Here is a 17063-nt window from a genome sequence, read left to right as displayed (position 1 = left end):
AAATTTGCTCCATGGTTTGTTCTTTACTGTTGTTCAATCTGTCCCCTTCTCACTGTAGATTTATTTATTTGTGGATGTAATTCAAGTTCTTTCTGATTATGCTATATTAGAGTGAAGAACGTTTATCAGATGTCAGTGTTTTGTGTAAGGTGTATTATGAGTAGTGTTTTGTCAATAAAATAATAAAGCCTATGGATTTATCTAAAGAAATAAGTTGCAGTGAATTTAAGTATCTTTTTTTTTTAATTACATTACTGTCTTGTGTTTTCTTGAGTGGGAGACAAAGGGGCTGCCAGGACTTGTTCCTGACTTTGGGCAAGTATATTAAAAATATTAAAAAGAAAGAATGAGATGCATTGCTCTAGAGGCAACTTTTATATCTGCTGCCTGGGCTAAGAGGTGTGAGAGTAGCAGGAGTGAGCTCTTGTTTCCGCTGAAGATAAGCCAAGCCAAGCCAAGCATGGACTGCACAAGAGAGGATCCCATTGGATACCTGTTAACTAGGTTTGGGCATGTGGTTAAGTCTGATGGGTAGGTGGAAAACTCAGGGGTAGGTGGAAAACTCAGTGCCAGGTGCCCTGTGGGTGCTCCGTAAACATGTTAATTTTAGCAATAATACTGTGCCTCTTACCAGTACTTGATGGTTTCATTTTGCAATCCATGCAAGGAGGGTGGGAATCACCACTGGAGTTGGTAAGGTCTGGCACAGATGTCTAGAAAAATAATTTCATTTCTCATGTTTTTGGGGATGGGGACTGAAGGGGAACAGTGCGTTTCTTTGTGCCCTGGGAATTGCATGTCCTCATGTTTTGGCCTTGACATAATCATCAAATGAATTATTTAAGGTTGATTTGTTATTCATATATTTCTTTCTAATTGTGAGGTTTTTTTCTTACATTGCAAAAGAGGTTTGAGACCAAAAAAAGTTCTAGCTTATAAAATCCAAACTATCATAAGCTTCACAACAGTCAGGACAAAATGGCGTTATCAATCATAAACAATTCAGGAGTTGGTAATGATATTTTGATTTGTTTTGTGAAATATTGATTTTTTAAGATAAGTCCCATATATTTAGAGTATTAAGAACAAATATTAATACTTAAATAGCAAAGGTACTTATACTCCAAAACTTAAAAACATTTAGGAGACTATATATCTGCCTGTGGGCTCAATAAATAGACTTGAAAATATTTTGTTTTATAGTCACATTTTATTACAAATTTATTTTTTACCCAATAGAAAAGCAAATTTAGAATCTATTTACAAGTACTATATATTTACATATGTACAGTTCATGAATTTAAAGAAAATGGACAGAGAAATGCAATATATATGGAAGAATATGCCACTGTACAAGGTTTATTATCATTATCATGGTCCTTAATGTTACTGAACCTTTACTATAGTAATAAATACAGTTCTATATTTACACATCTTATAAAACATCTCATAAATGTATTTTTTCAAATCCAAGTTAAAACATCTGATCAAAATAAACATGCTTATATAAAAATAAATCTACCTAACAACCATTTGGTTTGGATGTATTGAAGCTAATATAGGATAATAGAAGGTAAGAATTAATACTTTGACTTTTCTTATTTAATAACTTGCTTCTTAAAATACCTAACACAGTATTAATATCGAATAAGCAGAGAAGTAATGTTCCTGACACAAGTGGGTTATCCAGAGAGAACACAGCTAAAACCAAGCTAAATAAACAGGATAATATGTTACTGAGTCTCTTGAGTCCAAAGTGGTGTCAGATATTGGGTTTGCCAGAGCTGCTAGAGAGGCATGTGTGAGAAGTTGTATCAGTGGACTTAATTTATGTCATGTGCACATTTGATCATTAAGATACACATCGGTTTGAATCAACTGATAAAAGCTCTTGCAAAAATTATTTACTAACCCAGGAAAAAAAAAAAAAAACAAATTGCTTACTGTCTTTTCCAGGTATGTTCATTGCTGGCAGTGGAATTCCCTTCTGAGCTTTGGGCACCAAGGAGTTAAAAGCAAATCAGATAAGACATACATCACCTGTGCATGATTGCCTTAGTAACAATTTAAGAATTTCGGTCAATTTTCCTTTCAAAATATTTGTAAGCAGTTTTATTCCATGAGGGTGGAACTATCTAGTGCTGATATATAAAACCTGGTATCTCCAAAATGATCTCAATATGAGTGAGTTAACAATACCTTACATTATCCATCCAAGGGATTGGTGCCTTGGAAGGATCCTTTCTGAGGAAAGGCAAAGGAGGGCTCAGACATCTTCACATGGTCATTAGAATGAAATCCTATGGATCACAGCCTCTACCTAGTAATGCAGTTCATTGAAAACCCTTATTTTCCTAATTCCCCCAACAACCTCTTGAGTTTGTGGGTTTAAATAAACCCATTTTTGGAAAGTAAGTGGGTTCTCCCTCCTCCCAAAATGATTACATTGGTGAGTTTAAAGAGAATGCAATTCAAATCATGGAGAATCTTTTCTAAAGGAAATTTCAATCTGCTTTTTTGATCTGGGCTCACTTAAATAGTGTGACCAATCTATCCCTTAGCTGAACAAATTATAGAAGCAGCATTTAGACTTATATTCACTCTCAAGTATCAATAGGTTTTCAGCCTTTTCTCACTAACTGAGAGATTCTTTTTTGGTTTTTAAACCGAGTTTCACCTCAGCTCTTATTAGTTACTGCTCTGATATACTCAATCTCACATTTTCAGGTTCTCAACTTTTGAAAACATTTTCTTTCACATATTAATTAGAGACATGGGACAAATGCCACAGAGGAAAGATGGCAGCTCTCAGTCACTGGATAAGCTGGTGATGGCACGGAACTGGGAGGCAGGTCATAAGCAATGCTGGAGCTGGTAAAGGTTACCAAGGCTTGGGTTGAGTCACAGGACTGTTTTTCGACATCATCAGAGTTAATTGACATCAGGCTTGGGTGTTTTGATCTTGTCCAGAAGTAGGTTTGCTTTCCCAGGCTCACCAGATCCTCCTTAAAGTGAGGATTGAAGAGGATGTAGAGAAGGGGATTGAGACATGCAGGAAGTGGGACTATCACCAGAAGGATAAACTTAATTACTTCAGGACTGATAAATGTGAGGTTTAGTAAAGAGGAGAAGGACAAGAAAGCCACGGGGCAGTATAGGATGCAGTTGGTGAAGAGCAACAGGGCAATGTGCTTCACCATAGAGCAGTCCCAAATATTCTCCAGGTCTCCCTTGTCCAAATTGCAGTAGAGCTTGGTGTAGGCAATGGTCATCATGAGGAAGCAAAGGGAATTGAGCAAGATGAGAGCGACCATGTAGCCTGTGGTGCTGGGCTCCCCAAAGGGCAAAGGCAGACAGAGAGGGGAGGCGCCATACTCGCTGCCACCCAGCAGGGGAACTGCGGCCATGGTCAAGGCCAGCAGGGCGCAGAGCAAAATGATTACTTTCAGGCTAGAAAAGGGAGCTTTCATTTCAAATTTTGCAGAACATTTCACAGAGAACCCACGCTCCAGGGCTGCCAGAGTAAGCAGGAAAACAGATGATTCCGAAGCAAAAATGGACAAAAAACCAATGACTTGGCAACCGACCCCATTCTCCCACCAGGCACCATGTCGTGCAAAGCTGCCAAAAGTGAATGCATCCACACCAGCCAGCACAGCACTGGAGACTCCCGTGAGCATGTTCACCACTGCGATGACCCCAATTAACAGTTTAATGGGGGAAATGTACAGAGGAGATCTGAAAACTGTTGAAGTCACCAAAGCATTACAAGTAAGTGCCAGAACTGCTATGGTCCACACTCCAATTCTGATCAGCCAGCCATCAAGCAGGTGTTCACAGGGTTTGAAGGGGCCTAGAAGTCCAAGGAAGGAAAAGATTGAGTATCAAATTAGGGTTTACAACTTTTGCTGAATTACCCTTTTGTCTCTTTATTTAGGATGCCAAGAGATAGTAGTCAAAAACAGCCTGATAACACACACTGCCCATGTGCATGCTCCACTATCTCAAGCCACTGTCACCCTGGATCTTCTGCAGCACTAGCTGGGTGAGTACACCAGGTGCTCCTGTTCCAGGGTATTGATGGAGAAATGAGAATGGAGAATTTTGATCACTTGATTGAAGTCCCTAAGATACAGCTGTGTTGGCGCCAGGTAAAAAGCCAGATCTCCTGGACTTTTCATTACATAACTTTTCAGAATATTTCCACAAGTTTCCATAGGCAGACAAGGAGAATCCCAGGGAAATACTCCATAATATTATGAATGTGCGTTTCATGAAAATATCATCTTAGTTTTAGATTAAAATTTGAGGTTAGGGAGCAAGGAACAATCTATTCATTAAAAATAAAATATCAACTCTTCCTAGTTGTCTTTTTTCAACTGGCTCATCCTGTTTTTTGGAATGGGACAAACTATTAAGTGAATTCAACTTCACTTTCCTCCCCTCCCTTCCCATCTCTTCCCCTCCCCTTCCTCTTTCCTTTCCTTTCTTCCCTTCCCCCCTCCTTCTCCTCCTCCTTCTCCTTCCTTCCTTCCTTCCTATCTGTACAAACTATTATTTACTTTTACCAAATAGTTATTTATAAGAAAAACCTAAGTCACTTTCAAAAGTCGGTGATTACACAAAACAAGATTATAGCATACTATTTCAGGGTAAATTGCTAATATCATTTTAAAAATTACATATACCTCTAACAGCATACTTAATTCTTTAGTTTACATTAAGTTAAATCAAAAGTCCTCCCACCTCAATCCTATTGGCAAGTGAAAACTCCAGAGAATGAACATTTGTATTTGACAGGCCACTATGGGGAGGGTTACTGGTGAGCTGCATAGCTGGCACAGATTTGGCTTTTAAAGTATAGCTGCATTGTTTTTCATGGACTCAGAATCAGTGGTGCATACTGCTGTTGAGGAAGTTTTGATGCCTTTCTCACCTGGGGAAGGTGAACACTGCACTGAATGAAGGGCTTTCAGGTCGTCCTCAAAGTCAAGCAGGAAATCTTCAAGGTCACGTTCATCTGCAGGCACAAGAAGTCCCGGAATGATTAGTTCTGCCTCTCTTTTCAAGGGACCAAATCCCAGAGTGGAGAGTCCTGGGTTATTCTGGAGACATGAACTGTCACAAATTCCTTGTGCTCTAGCTTTCTTGCAAGTCCCTTATAAAGTTGCCTTTGGATGTTCGACTCAAGCTGCTGTGACATACTATTCTAGTACAACTGGGGATGAGGGAGAGTGACCCAAGACTCCAGGTATAACATCTAAACTCTCCCATTCTGCTCTTGTTCCCTGCAGCTCATAATGTTCCCACATTGAAGAGCTAAATTAGAGGAGGCTATGGGCCTCTTCATTCAGAGCAGAAACCACTTTATCCAAATTTCTAACACTACAATAGCTATAGTGCAAATGTTCTAGGCTGTGTTCTCTGAACACCAGAGGGAGAATCAGATACAGTAAGTTTCAATCTTCCCTGGGGAATTCTGCATAACAGAGGACAAATCAAGTAACTACTCGGTGCTTGGTTTAGCTATCCATGAAATAGGAGTTTTGTGATCTAACATATTTCCCCAAAGACACAGATTTAATTGGTCTCATGTGGGAATTGGGGACCAATTTTTTTTAAAAGTTGCTATGTGATTCTAATATGTGGTCCAGGGTTGAGAATCACTGCTTTTGAAAATAAACTCCATGAATGACTGTCTCTCTCTGTTGTTCATTGTGTGCTTTCAAGGCCTAGAACAGTGCCTGGCACAAAGTAGGCTCTCTAATAACTTTTTGCTTGTGTTTTTATTTTTTGAGTGAACATTTTTGAGAGACATTAGAGTGGGTGAGGCAGGAGGAGCAAAAACTGAAGCAAGAACAAGAACAAGATGCATGCTGTGGCCTAAAACAAAAAAGGCAAGGACCAAGATACCAGTTCCTTAAACAGATACGCAGACAGGAAAACCTGGTAAGGTTATCTGCCGACAGACTGAATCATACTTGCTTTGGAATCAACAAACCATTAAGGCCCAAAGGGTGAGAAGCCATCCTTCTGTTTAGTCTGTTTAGACTTTGTGCAAACTCGCAGGGTTGGCAGGGAAGGCAGGGGGTGGTGCCCAAAGCGCCTCCTCATTACCACAGGTGTGGTTTGAGAGGCATTGTTGTCTGTTTAGGTAACGTCTTAATTCAAGGAAAGCCAAGCTTTACAGACATTATCTCATTTCACCTTCCGGACAGATACGCCGGGGTGGGGTAGGGGAGGAGAATGATTTAGAATCAGTTGGACAAAAAGTAGGATTCTTAAGCCCTTCTGCTGAAATACGAAGGAATCTAAAATGTTTATATCTTTCACTCCTTCCAGGCCATAAGAATGAAACTGGATTTTGTCTTCTGGAGAAAAAGGTTCTGAAGTGTGTATGAAAAAGGCATCCTCGGAAATAGCACCCTTTAAAAAGCTGATGGAAACACCATGTCAGTAATCACCCCTGAGGACAGTATATGCTAAGCGGGAATCTAATTATAAATATAAATATAAGAATTCACCTACAGAACAGATGAAATTTTAGAATGAATCCTGAGCGAGTTTTCTCTTTCTCAGGTAGTCTTTAAAAAGTGGGATTTATTCACAATTTGCTGAGGTACAAGGACTTGTCTGAAGTTCAGATAATCTGTTTGATAATTATTTTTTTCTTTTTTTTTGAGATAGTCTTGTTCTGTTGCCCAGGCTGGAGTGCAGTGGTGCAATCTCAGCTCAGCTTGCTTTGGAATCAACCTGCCTCCTGGGTTGAAGCGATTCTCATGCCTCAGCCTCCCAAGTACCTGGGATTACTGGCATGTGCCACCATGCCTGGCTAATTTTTTTGTATTTTTGGTAGAGATAGGGTTTCGCCATGTTGGCCAGGCTGGTCTCAAGCTCCTGACCTCAAGTGATCCATCTGCCTTGGCCTCCCAAAGTGTTGAGGATTACAGGTGTGAGCCACCACGCCCGGCCTGTTCAATGACGTTTCATCGAACGTAATTCATTTTCATGTGTTCCATCGAACACAACACAATTTCATTACCATGGCATAGCAAGTCCTACCTTGAACCTGAAACATTCCAGCATCTTTCTTATGAAGGTCGTCCATACTGCTGTTGTCACCTTTATTCCATTGATTAGAAATCTTGTAGGCATTCTCACACACTCCAAATGCACAGCACTGGTAAGCATAGGGCATTTCTATAATCCTTTAAATGAACAAAACCCAAACAAAAAACACTTAAAGAAACGGATAATTAAATATAGTATTCATCTTCTTTCACCCAATTATTCTACCTTTGGATTTTAGCCTAAATAAATAATCCAAAATATAAGTTATGGGCATAAAGGTGTTCATTACAGTGCTATTTATAAAAACAATGAAGTTATTAAAAATGATCACTATGAAATCTTAATTGCTGAAGCTGAGGGATGCAACTTCCATTACTCAAATGATGGAAAATTTCCAAAATAAAAAGGTTAAAAAAATGACTGCTAGGAAAAATTGTAGCAACATGAAAAACTGCTTATGGCAGAATAAGTGACTAAAATATGACATCTATTTCTATGCACATTTTGAGTCTAACAATTAAAAACGCACTGGAAACAAAGCTTGGAAGGAAGTAACTTTAAAATGTTATTTGGGGGGCATTTTCAAGATTTTTGTTCTTGGATGCTTAACAGAGACTGGGAAGGGTAGACTTTTGGGGAGGTGGGGCTGGTTAATGAGTACAAAAATAGGAAGAATAAATAACACTGACTATTCAATAGCACAACAGGGTGACTGTAGTCAATAATAATTTAATTGGGCATTTTAAAATAAATAGTGTAATTGGATTGTTTGTACCTCAAAGGATAAATGCTTGAGGGGATGGATACCCCATTTTCCATGATGTGCTTATTACATATTGCATGCCTGTATCAAAACATTTCATATGCCCCATAAATATATACACCAACTATGTAACCATAAAAAATAAAAACATTAAAAATTAAAAAAAAGATTTTTGTTCTCTCTTATACTTTCCCAACTCTCTTTTGGGGTTTTATTATTTTCATAATTTTAAAAGTATGTAAAAACTACCGTGGGTTAAAAAATACATAATCTTTCAAGATACCTCTTTGTCAATAATAAGCATAACCAATTTTAAGCAGCATTACGTCCTCAAACAAATATTAATTTAGTACATTTTATTAGATACATACAAGCTAAATTAAAAACTGTAAACAAGAGTAGAATAATGTTATAACATTATTTAATGACATGCCCTAGTTTATATATATCCCACGGATCAATGGTTTTCAAACTCCTCCAGTGAACTCTGATTCTGGGAGGCATCTTTGAGAAGGAAAGGAAATATGGTCAGGAGGATACATTTTCCCACTGCAGGGCTTGTCCTAACAATGCTCCAGGGTTAGAAGACTTGAGGGCATGAAATGCAATTCAAAAGGGTCTCACGACCTCATAAATTTAGAACACCACTATAATACATCTATTATTTCACAGGACCACAAATGCATCTTATTAGTTTTAATGACAAACTCACTTGAGTTCTGGAAAGTTTTCAGATGATATCAAGCTCTGTAAGGCATGATTTCCTGTTAATTTTAAGTGAGTTAAACCATGTAACCCAGTTACAGGAAAAGACGACAGGAGGTTGGACGATAGGTCCCTGCAAAACATCAAATAACAATTGGCTTTTAGTCTATGTTAGCATAAAACATTTATGTTAAAAAAAACAACAACCTAATGATCGTTAAACTACTCAATAAAAACTTCTAAGCAGGGTCCTTACTCTTAACGGTAAAAGTAACCATTTTGGTTTAGCTAGGGATAACTTTTCTATTCACAGTCAGGATTGCAGGGGAGAAAAGGTTTTAATTGTATTCAAATTGTTCTATATTCAGCTTCATTTTGTCAGGTGGGGACGTCTAAAATCAAGGGGAAGGTGCTATATTTAATTTGAAAAGTGATGCTGACTAGATTAGAAGTGAGAAGTAAAAAGTGTAGGGGGTGTATTTACTCCCGTTCCTCTTCTAACTTCTGTCTAACCAATTTCTTCTTTCTTTATTAGATAACAGATGGGGAGAGGAAGGAGCAAGAGATGGGAAGTTGGAGCAGGGAAGGGACGGGAAGGTTCTCTATCAGTCAAAATGGCATAAAATAAAATGGAAGCCCTTCAGACCTGAACTGACATCTTATTCCATTCCACCTGATTACTCAGCAAGAATAAAAAACTTTGGCTGAATAATGAGAACCAGGTGTCACCCAGATCAATTATCCACTTAAGGGCCCATGTGGCCCTGGAGGAGCAGAACTCCTCCTTGGCTCTGACAAGCTCTAGGCACGGAGAACACAGAGGGCAGGTCATCTGCGCATTTCCAGCTTCTTCAACAAAACCAACTTTTAAAATGAACTAGATGGTCCCCAATTATTAAGAGACATGGCATAAACAAGTTATGGAATACTCACAGCTTTATTAGGGATGGCAAAGTGGTAAATGCATTGGGGTGAATAATAGCAATTTTGTTCCAAGCCAAATTCCTATTTTGAAAAAAGGCAAATGAGAGAATTAAATAGAATCAAGAACATGTGAAGTTTTATCATAGGCATTCAGTCTTCTACCAAAATTAATTTAATTTCCATTCAGATCAGAAACAATTAACTTATCAAACTGCCCTTCAGATTAAGATGTTAGTGGTATAAAATGACTAATGAGAGAACTTTAAATCAAGCTTGTTAAAACCAATTAAGGAAACATCATTCAGGTGGATATTTTGGTTTTTACTCTTGCTAAAAGGTTAACTTTAATATGGTTGTAAAATTTTATTAGGGCCTTTCTAAAATGAGTGGTTGTAGCAGTGTGGGAAGGGACAGAAACTTCTGAGTCTCTTCTTCTGACAAGTAAATTTTAAATTACAAAATGTCCTTGGATGGGTAATGAAACTCAAAAAAATGTGGGCACATCACTCATATATGTTAGGCCTTGAGAGAAACACAAAGATGCTTTCAAGAAAATTTCCAGGAAGGATACTGACAAGTAAATTATTAGCCAGGATATGAATAAAATAGGGGCCAACATATGTTAGAAATAAAATTCTTTGATAGTAAAGAAAAAGTACAGTTTATGGGGAAATAAAATTCACTTCCCATGTACACGTAATGAACTGCAGATAATTAAGTAGGAATAAAATCTTTTACAAAAACTTCTGTAGATAATTTATCAGGAATAAGAACTACATTTTTATTTATTTATTTATTTATTTATTTATTTTTTTTTTTTTTGAGACAGAGTCTTGCTCTGTCGCCCAGGCTGGAGTGCAGTGGCGCGATCTCGGCTCACTGCAAGCTCCGCCTCCCGGGTTCACGCCATTCTCCTGCCTCAGCCTCCCGAGTAGCTGGGACTACAGGCGCCCACAACCGCGCCCGGCTAATTTTTTGTATTTTTAGTAGAGACGGGGTTTCACCGTGGTCTCGATCTCCTGACCTTGTGATCCGCCCGCCTCGGCCTCCCAAAGTGCTGGGATTACAGGCGTGAGCCACCGCGCCCGGCCAAGAACTACATTTTTAAAAAGGAAGGATGAATTTAAGATTTTTGATTTTTGTAAATGACTAACAATGGTAACTAAGATGTAGGCATTTGAGAGAACTGAAAGTAAACAAAGTCAACTTTTCTCAAGTGTGGAAAAGTTGATGATATTGGGCTCCAGGGTTACCTTAATAAATGGTATGCACAAAATATTTACATTCTCATTTGAAAGGTTCCTTAGGGACCTGTCCTCCTTTCCTGGAGGAAACTGGAAGTCTTTTCCTTGATCCCAGAACAGAAGAAAATTGCAGCTAACAAGGGGAGGAAATGTATGGAAGGCAGAAAAGCTACAAATGGCGGCTGGCTTTGGGTAATTGAGTGAGAAGACTGTCTTCTGTTGAGCTGCTCAAGAAATACGTGTCACTGAGGTGAGCAAGTAATACCATCTGTCAGAGTGTTTTTGGCAGCTTTAAGTAGATCACGGTGCCCTGGGAGAGCTTCACAGAGCAGAATATCTGGAATGTAGGCCAAGTCCTGCCATGGTGCTTAGAGTGATTTGACTGGGGTTTAAGTAAATATGTAAGAATTTATATGTTCAAAGGCCTGTAATTCCTTTTCAATTCATGAGCCTGTGTGCTGGAATCCTCCCAGCAGCCCCAGAGGAGTCATTTTCTGCTTTCCTGCCCTGCTCTGTGCCTGGGGCTGATTCTGCAGGCTGCATCCCCAGAGCTCCCTAATGGCCTCAGTTGTATTCTCAGGAGAAGCCCCAGGAGGAAAGAGAGGTCAGGGCCCTCATGGTCTTCTCTTCCCTGTTTTGGAACCATCTCTCTCACGGCAGCTACAGACTTCTCAAGGGCTGGAACACTTCTCCATGCTTAAGCTCTTTCTGTGTCCTGGAAACATCATTTCCTCCCTGTGACTCTAGCCCCAGATGTTACTGGTTGCTGCACACCTATCCTTTGCTTGTTCCCTGCCAGCACCTATGTAAGTGTCTTTTCATTTGAACCGTCTTTTTTAAAAATTTAATTTAATTTTAAGTTGCAGGATACACATGGAGAACATGCAGGTTTGTTACATAGGTAAACATATGCCATGCTAGGTTTGCTGCACCTATTAACCCATCACCTAGGTATTAAGCCCTGCATACATTAGCTATTTATCCGGATGCTTTCCCTCCCCCTGCCACCCTGATAGGCCCTGGTGTGTGGTATCCCACTCCCTGTACCCATGTGTTCTTATTGTTCAGCTCTCACTTATAAGTGAGAACATGCAGTGTCTGGTTTTCTGTTCCTGTGTTAGTTTGCTGAGAATAACGGCTTCTAGCTCCACCCATGTCCCTGTAAAGGACATGATCTTATCCCTTCTTATTGCTGCATAGTATTCTGTGGTGTATATGTACCACATTTTCTTTATCCAGTCTATCATTGGTGGGCATTTGGGCTGATTCTGTGTTTTTGCTATTGTGAATAGTGCTGCAATGAACATATGTGTGCATGTGTCTTTATAACAGAATGACACACACACACACACACACATATATTTTCTGAGACGGAGTCTCACTCTGTCACCCAGGTTGCAGGGTAGTGGTGCGATTTCAGCTCACTGCAACCCCTGCCTCCCAGGTTCAAGCGTTTCTCCTGCCTCAGCCTCCTGAGTAGATGGGATTACAGGCACCCATCACTATGCCCAGCTAATTTTTTTGTATTTTTAGTAGAGACAGGGTTTCATCACGTTGGCCACACTGATCTCGAACTCCTGACCTCAAGTGTTCCGCCCACTTCAGGCTCCCAAAGTGCCAGGAATACAGGTGTGAACCATTGCACCCAGCATTATGATTTATATTTTTGGGGGTATATACCCAATAATGGGATTGCTGGGTCAAATGGTATTTCTGCATTTCAACCATCTTAAATGATTTCTATTTCTTGCTAGAACCCTCAAAGGCTATATACTTATTTTCATAATAATAATGTTGCATAGTTACAATATGCCGGGTACATTTATGAGTTTTTTTTTTTTTTTTTAAACAGGTTTTAATCTCATAACCCTCACCACAACCCTAAGAGGTAGGTATTATCATTTACCTTCATTATACTCATGAGGAAACAGAGACACTGTATGATAAGTCACTTGAGTAATAAATTACAGAGTAATCTCACGAGCTGCGATTCAAACCCAGGCACACTGACTTCACAGTCCCTGATCTTGTGCTCAGAACATGTTTAAATGCTTAATAATGAAAAAGCCACTGCACTAGACCCTGGGCTGGAAGTTTTACTGAAATTTGAATTTATGGGAACTTAAAAAAGTTCTTATTGTTTTCAAGTATGGCATAGTCTACCTGATGACAGTTCTAAGTATTAAGTTCTATAGTAGAGAATGTGCAAAGTGCATCAGAGTGAAGTGGGCCCAAAGATAGAAGATCTTGTTCTTGTGAAATGGGCAGGCGGAAAGTCACAGGTGGCGAGGAATCCTATAGGCAATGGGAATAGGAGAAACAGTGGCTCATGTGTCAGGGACCTGGAGTGTGTTGAGGAGCGATCACACTGTACCAGGAGGCTGGAATCAGATTTTGAAGAGTGTTGCTGGGAAGTTTGGTCTGATCTTGAAGACAACAGGGAAAATAATTAGAAAGTTTTTGAAGCAGGAAAATAACATGATTAGATACTTATTTAAGAAAGAATAAGATGAATGGGTAGAGAGATGATAGAAGGACTGGTTGGGAGGACGACGGTGATCCAAACGAATCATTAAGGGCCTGTGGTAGAGGAGTGGAGAGGATGAATTGATGAATGATTGAATGTGAGGTCACAGGGGAAGGAGGAATTCAGGGGGATTCAGATATTTATTCTTCAGAGTCTGTGTCACATTCTTTTGGTATCTTTAGAGATCGCCTTTTTTTTTTTGACAGAGTCTCACTCTGTCACAGGCTGGAGTGCAATGGCGTGATCTCGGCTCACTGCAACCTCCACCGGCTGAGTTCAAGCAATTCTCCTGCCTCAGCCTCCTGAGTAGCTGGGACTACAGGCGCACGCCACCATGCCCGGCTAATTTTTTGTATTTTTAGTACAGATGGGTTTTCACCATGTTGGCCAGGCTGGTCTCGAGCTCTTGACTTCGTGATCCACCTGACTTTTAATATAGAACTGACTTTTGGGGCAGCCAGAAATCAAACTGGGTGAATAAGACAGATCATAAAAGTATTTTCCTTTTACACTTCTTTGTTTTTTAAAAGTAAAACATTACATAAGTAGATTTCAACCAAAAGTAAGAGAAGGGCAACACAACGAAATTCAGAACAAGATGTTATTCTGGTAAACTTTTGGGAGAAAGTGACTCTTAAAAGTAAATTTGGCCGGGCGCGGTGGCTCAAGCCTGTAATCCCAGCACTTTGGGAGGCCGAGACGGGTGGATCACGAGGTCAGGAGATCAAGACCATCCTGGCTAACACGGTGAAACCCCATCTCTACTAAAAAATACAAAAAACTAGCTGGGCGAGGTGGCGGGCGCCTGTAGTCCCAGCTACTCGGGAGGCTGAGGCAGGAGAATGGCTTGAACCTAGGAGGCAGAGCTTGCAGTGAGCTGAGATCCGGCCACTGCACTCCAGCCTGGGCGACAGAGCAAGACTCCGTCTCAAAAAAAAAAAAAAAAGAAAAAAAAAAAGTAAATTTAAAGTCTTTTGAGGAATAGTATTATTTTACCAAACGTATAGTCTCTTAAGGACAAAAAACAACTTTAGAAGTCAACAAAAGAGAAAGGTTTTTAACAAACGTACTATAGTTTAAACATTACCTATCATCACCATTCATCAAAATCATGTTGAAATCCAGTTTCAGTATTGAAAAGTTTTAACTGTTATTTCACAAAATAATCTGCTAGTAAGTTAAAAAAACTTAATATATAACATTTCAATCATAAAATGGAATTAAATACAAGTATTTACAAATCTTAGTTGCCTGAGCAACAGAAGTGTTTCCTAGAACAGCTGTGTTCAAATCTTAGTGTACTTGTTAAAATGCAGATTCCCAGTTCCCACTCCAGAGATTCTAACTCATGAGGCAGATAAGGGTCTGGAGTCTGTATTTTTTAGTCTCCTCCAGGTGATTATTAAGCACTTTGAGACACACGTTGAAAAACTGCTTAACCAGGAAAAAAAAGCAGGCAGATAGAATTATGTGATTATCCCATTTTTGCATGTAAAATGTTTCCTGTTGATTCCAGGTTGTGGACAGAAAACAGAGTAGGCTAGTCAACAGCTTACCCTCCTTCTTCTTCATTAAAACTTCCTGCCTGCTGACTGGTAGAGAGCATAATTGCAAACTTACTAGTTTTAGATTTATTCTTGGAAATTACTAGAAGCAAAATACTTGCTGTTTCATAGCAAAAATACGCACAAAAGTCCAACCAGAATAGCACACAATGAAAATAAAGCATTAGGGGAAGGCCATGCTCTGTGCTGGGGAACGCACTGGGAGGTGATACTCACAGAGATCGGAGGCTAAGCAACTGCTGGAAAGTGTCAACTTTAATTTCGTAGATTTCATTATGTCTTAGGTCACTGAAATGACAGGGTTCCAAAGATTGATTTCAAAGTTACTGGTTTCAAAGATTACAGACTTCAGATAACTTTTATAGAGGGACTACCTGCCCTCAATCAAAGGAACATATGAAGTGTATCTATCAAGTGACTGATTTTTGTTTGTTTAAAAAAGAACATTACCATTTACACACTCAAGTATTGTCTGTTTCAAAGGAGCTAGTTTGCTTGGAAGGACGTAAAACCATATTCCAAACATGCAATCATCATTCAAAACACTGGAGGCCTCTTCTCGTGCTGCCTTCTGAGTCTTTCTTGGATTCTTTGAGGGTCTTCAGGAGGGTAGATTCTTTGCCTTTCACAGATAGATTTGCTTTGTTTTTTTTCCCTTAAGCACCCAAAGGCATTTAGAGAAAAACTAAGTGTGAAGGGATAGATGGTTAATATTGTTCTGATCAAAACTGAAGTGTGACTATAAAACAAGGCTGTCCGCATGCGGTGGCTCACGCCTGTAATCCCAGCACTTTGGGAGGCCGAGGTGGGCAGGTCACGAGGTCAGGAGTTTGAGACCAGCCTGGCCAACATGTGAAACCTCGTCTCTACTAAAAATGCAAAAAATTAGCCGGGCATGGTGGCGGGTGCCTGTAATCACAGCTACTCGGGAGGCTGAGGCAGGAGAATCACTTGAACCCACGAGGTGGAGGTGGCAGTGAGCCGAGGTCACGCCATTGCACTCCAGCCTGGGCGACAGAGCAAGACTCTGTCTCAAGAAAAATCAAAAACAAAAACAAAACAACAAGGCTGATGTTTTGTAGCAGAGTCAATATTAAGAGAGGAATTCTAAAGGGTTTCATGCATAAGTAGCATCTGTAGCACCTTAAATATGACAAATATGGCCTTCCCCTAAAGTTGACTATTGTGAAACAAACACACCAACAAACCCAAGTCCCCACATATTAAAAAATAACACCACTCATTGGATATGTAAGTTTGATTGTACTTCTAAAATAAGAAAAATTTCAAAGCCCAAACATACCCAATTCACTAGTACCCTGAGTTAGGGGGAGAAAAAAGCAGATATATAATAAATGTTTTACTGATATTATGCTACAGTTCATGAAAAAAATAATATTATCTATGTTTCCCAACTTTCTAACCACCCTGCACAGTCACACCTTGTGTGTGTAAGAAGGAAAAGGATCACATGTCTCCCCGGTGAACTACAGGGTAAATGAACCAGTGACCCTGAGAAATGCAAGTTTTGATTCTTGAGTTTTGCTAGATGACTTAGAGACTTCTAGACTTACATTTTCTGAAGCTTTTGACAGACTGAAAAACTGGGTAAATCTTCTAATAGGTTGTAAGACAGATCTCTGAAAAACAGAAGGTGCAAAAAGGGAAAATCTGTTACAAATAAATCATAAAGAAACATGCTTTGCTCTCCTTTTCCCTCCAAGATGTTCTATTTCCCAAAGGCAGACTCTGATCATTTTCACAGCCCTGACATGGAGCAGGTAGTCACAGGCATTATTGGATTAACCAGTAGATTCAAATGTTGACTGAAACGTAACTGTTAGACTTCTTTAATTGCTTTAAATAATTTACTTAATGAATTCATTTATATTCTGTTAGTACTTCTCTATAATGCTCTAGCTATTATCTTACTGCAATGAGTACAAATTAAATTAAATAATTGTTCCTCTGTCTCTAAGAGCTGCTACATTTTCTACAGCTAAGATAAATCATTGTTGTTTCTTTTCTAATCAACTCTTTAAAAAAAACCTAACAATTCAAAACAGCAGGAGCTTTGAAATCAATCACTACAAGAAGGAGGCGGGGGAATGGAATCTAAGAAAATCTTCAGCCAAAATTCAACAAATTACAGAATAACAAAAACATCTGGACATATTTATAGTATAATATAAGTAATCTAAAGCAAGCCATCATAATTTGCAGAAAGTTTGAAAGAAAAGAAAGTTGGTAGATAACGTAACATA

At 39.2% G+C, this 17063-nt stretch overlaps 1 protein-coding gene across 3 annotated transcripts in view; it reads right to left on the bottom strand.

Annotated features, from left to right (window-relative positions):
- Positions 1–1190: 1190 nt before the first annotated feature.
- LGR5 (leucine rich repeat containing G protein-coupled receptor 5) overlaps positions 1191–17063 on the bottom strand; it is a 147329-nt gene continuing 131456 nt past the window's right edge. For all 3 annotated transcript variants that reach the window (XM_025403339.1, XM_025403340.1, XM_025403338.1), the window contains 7 exons: positions 16374–16439; positions 15016–15087; positions 9473–9544; positions 8547–8672; positions 7063–7208; positions 4937–5020; positions 1191–3853 (listed from right to left, as the gene is read on the bottom strand). In XM_025403339.1, the coding sequence (XP_025259124.1) occupies positions 2766–3853; positions 4937–5020; positions 7063–7208; positions 8547–8672; positions 9473–9544; positions 15016–15087; positions 16374–16439 (1654 nt within the window). In that variant the 3' untranslated portion in view covers positions 1191–2765. The remainder of the gene's footprint in view (positions 3854–4936; positions 5021–7062; positions 7209–8546; positions 8673–9472; positions 9545–15015; positions 15088–16373; positions 16440–17063) is intronic.

The sequence above is a fragment of the Theropithecus gelada genome, chromosome 11, assembly GCF_003255815.1.
Source record: "Theropithecus gelada isolate Dixy chromosome 11, Tgel_1.0, whole genome shotgun sequence".
NCBI classification, from domain to species: Eukaryota; Metazoa; Chordata; class Mammalia; order Primates; family Cercopithecidae; genus Theropithecus; species Theropithecus gelada.
This window is presented reverse-complemented; position numbering and strand designations above follow the sequence as displayed.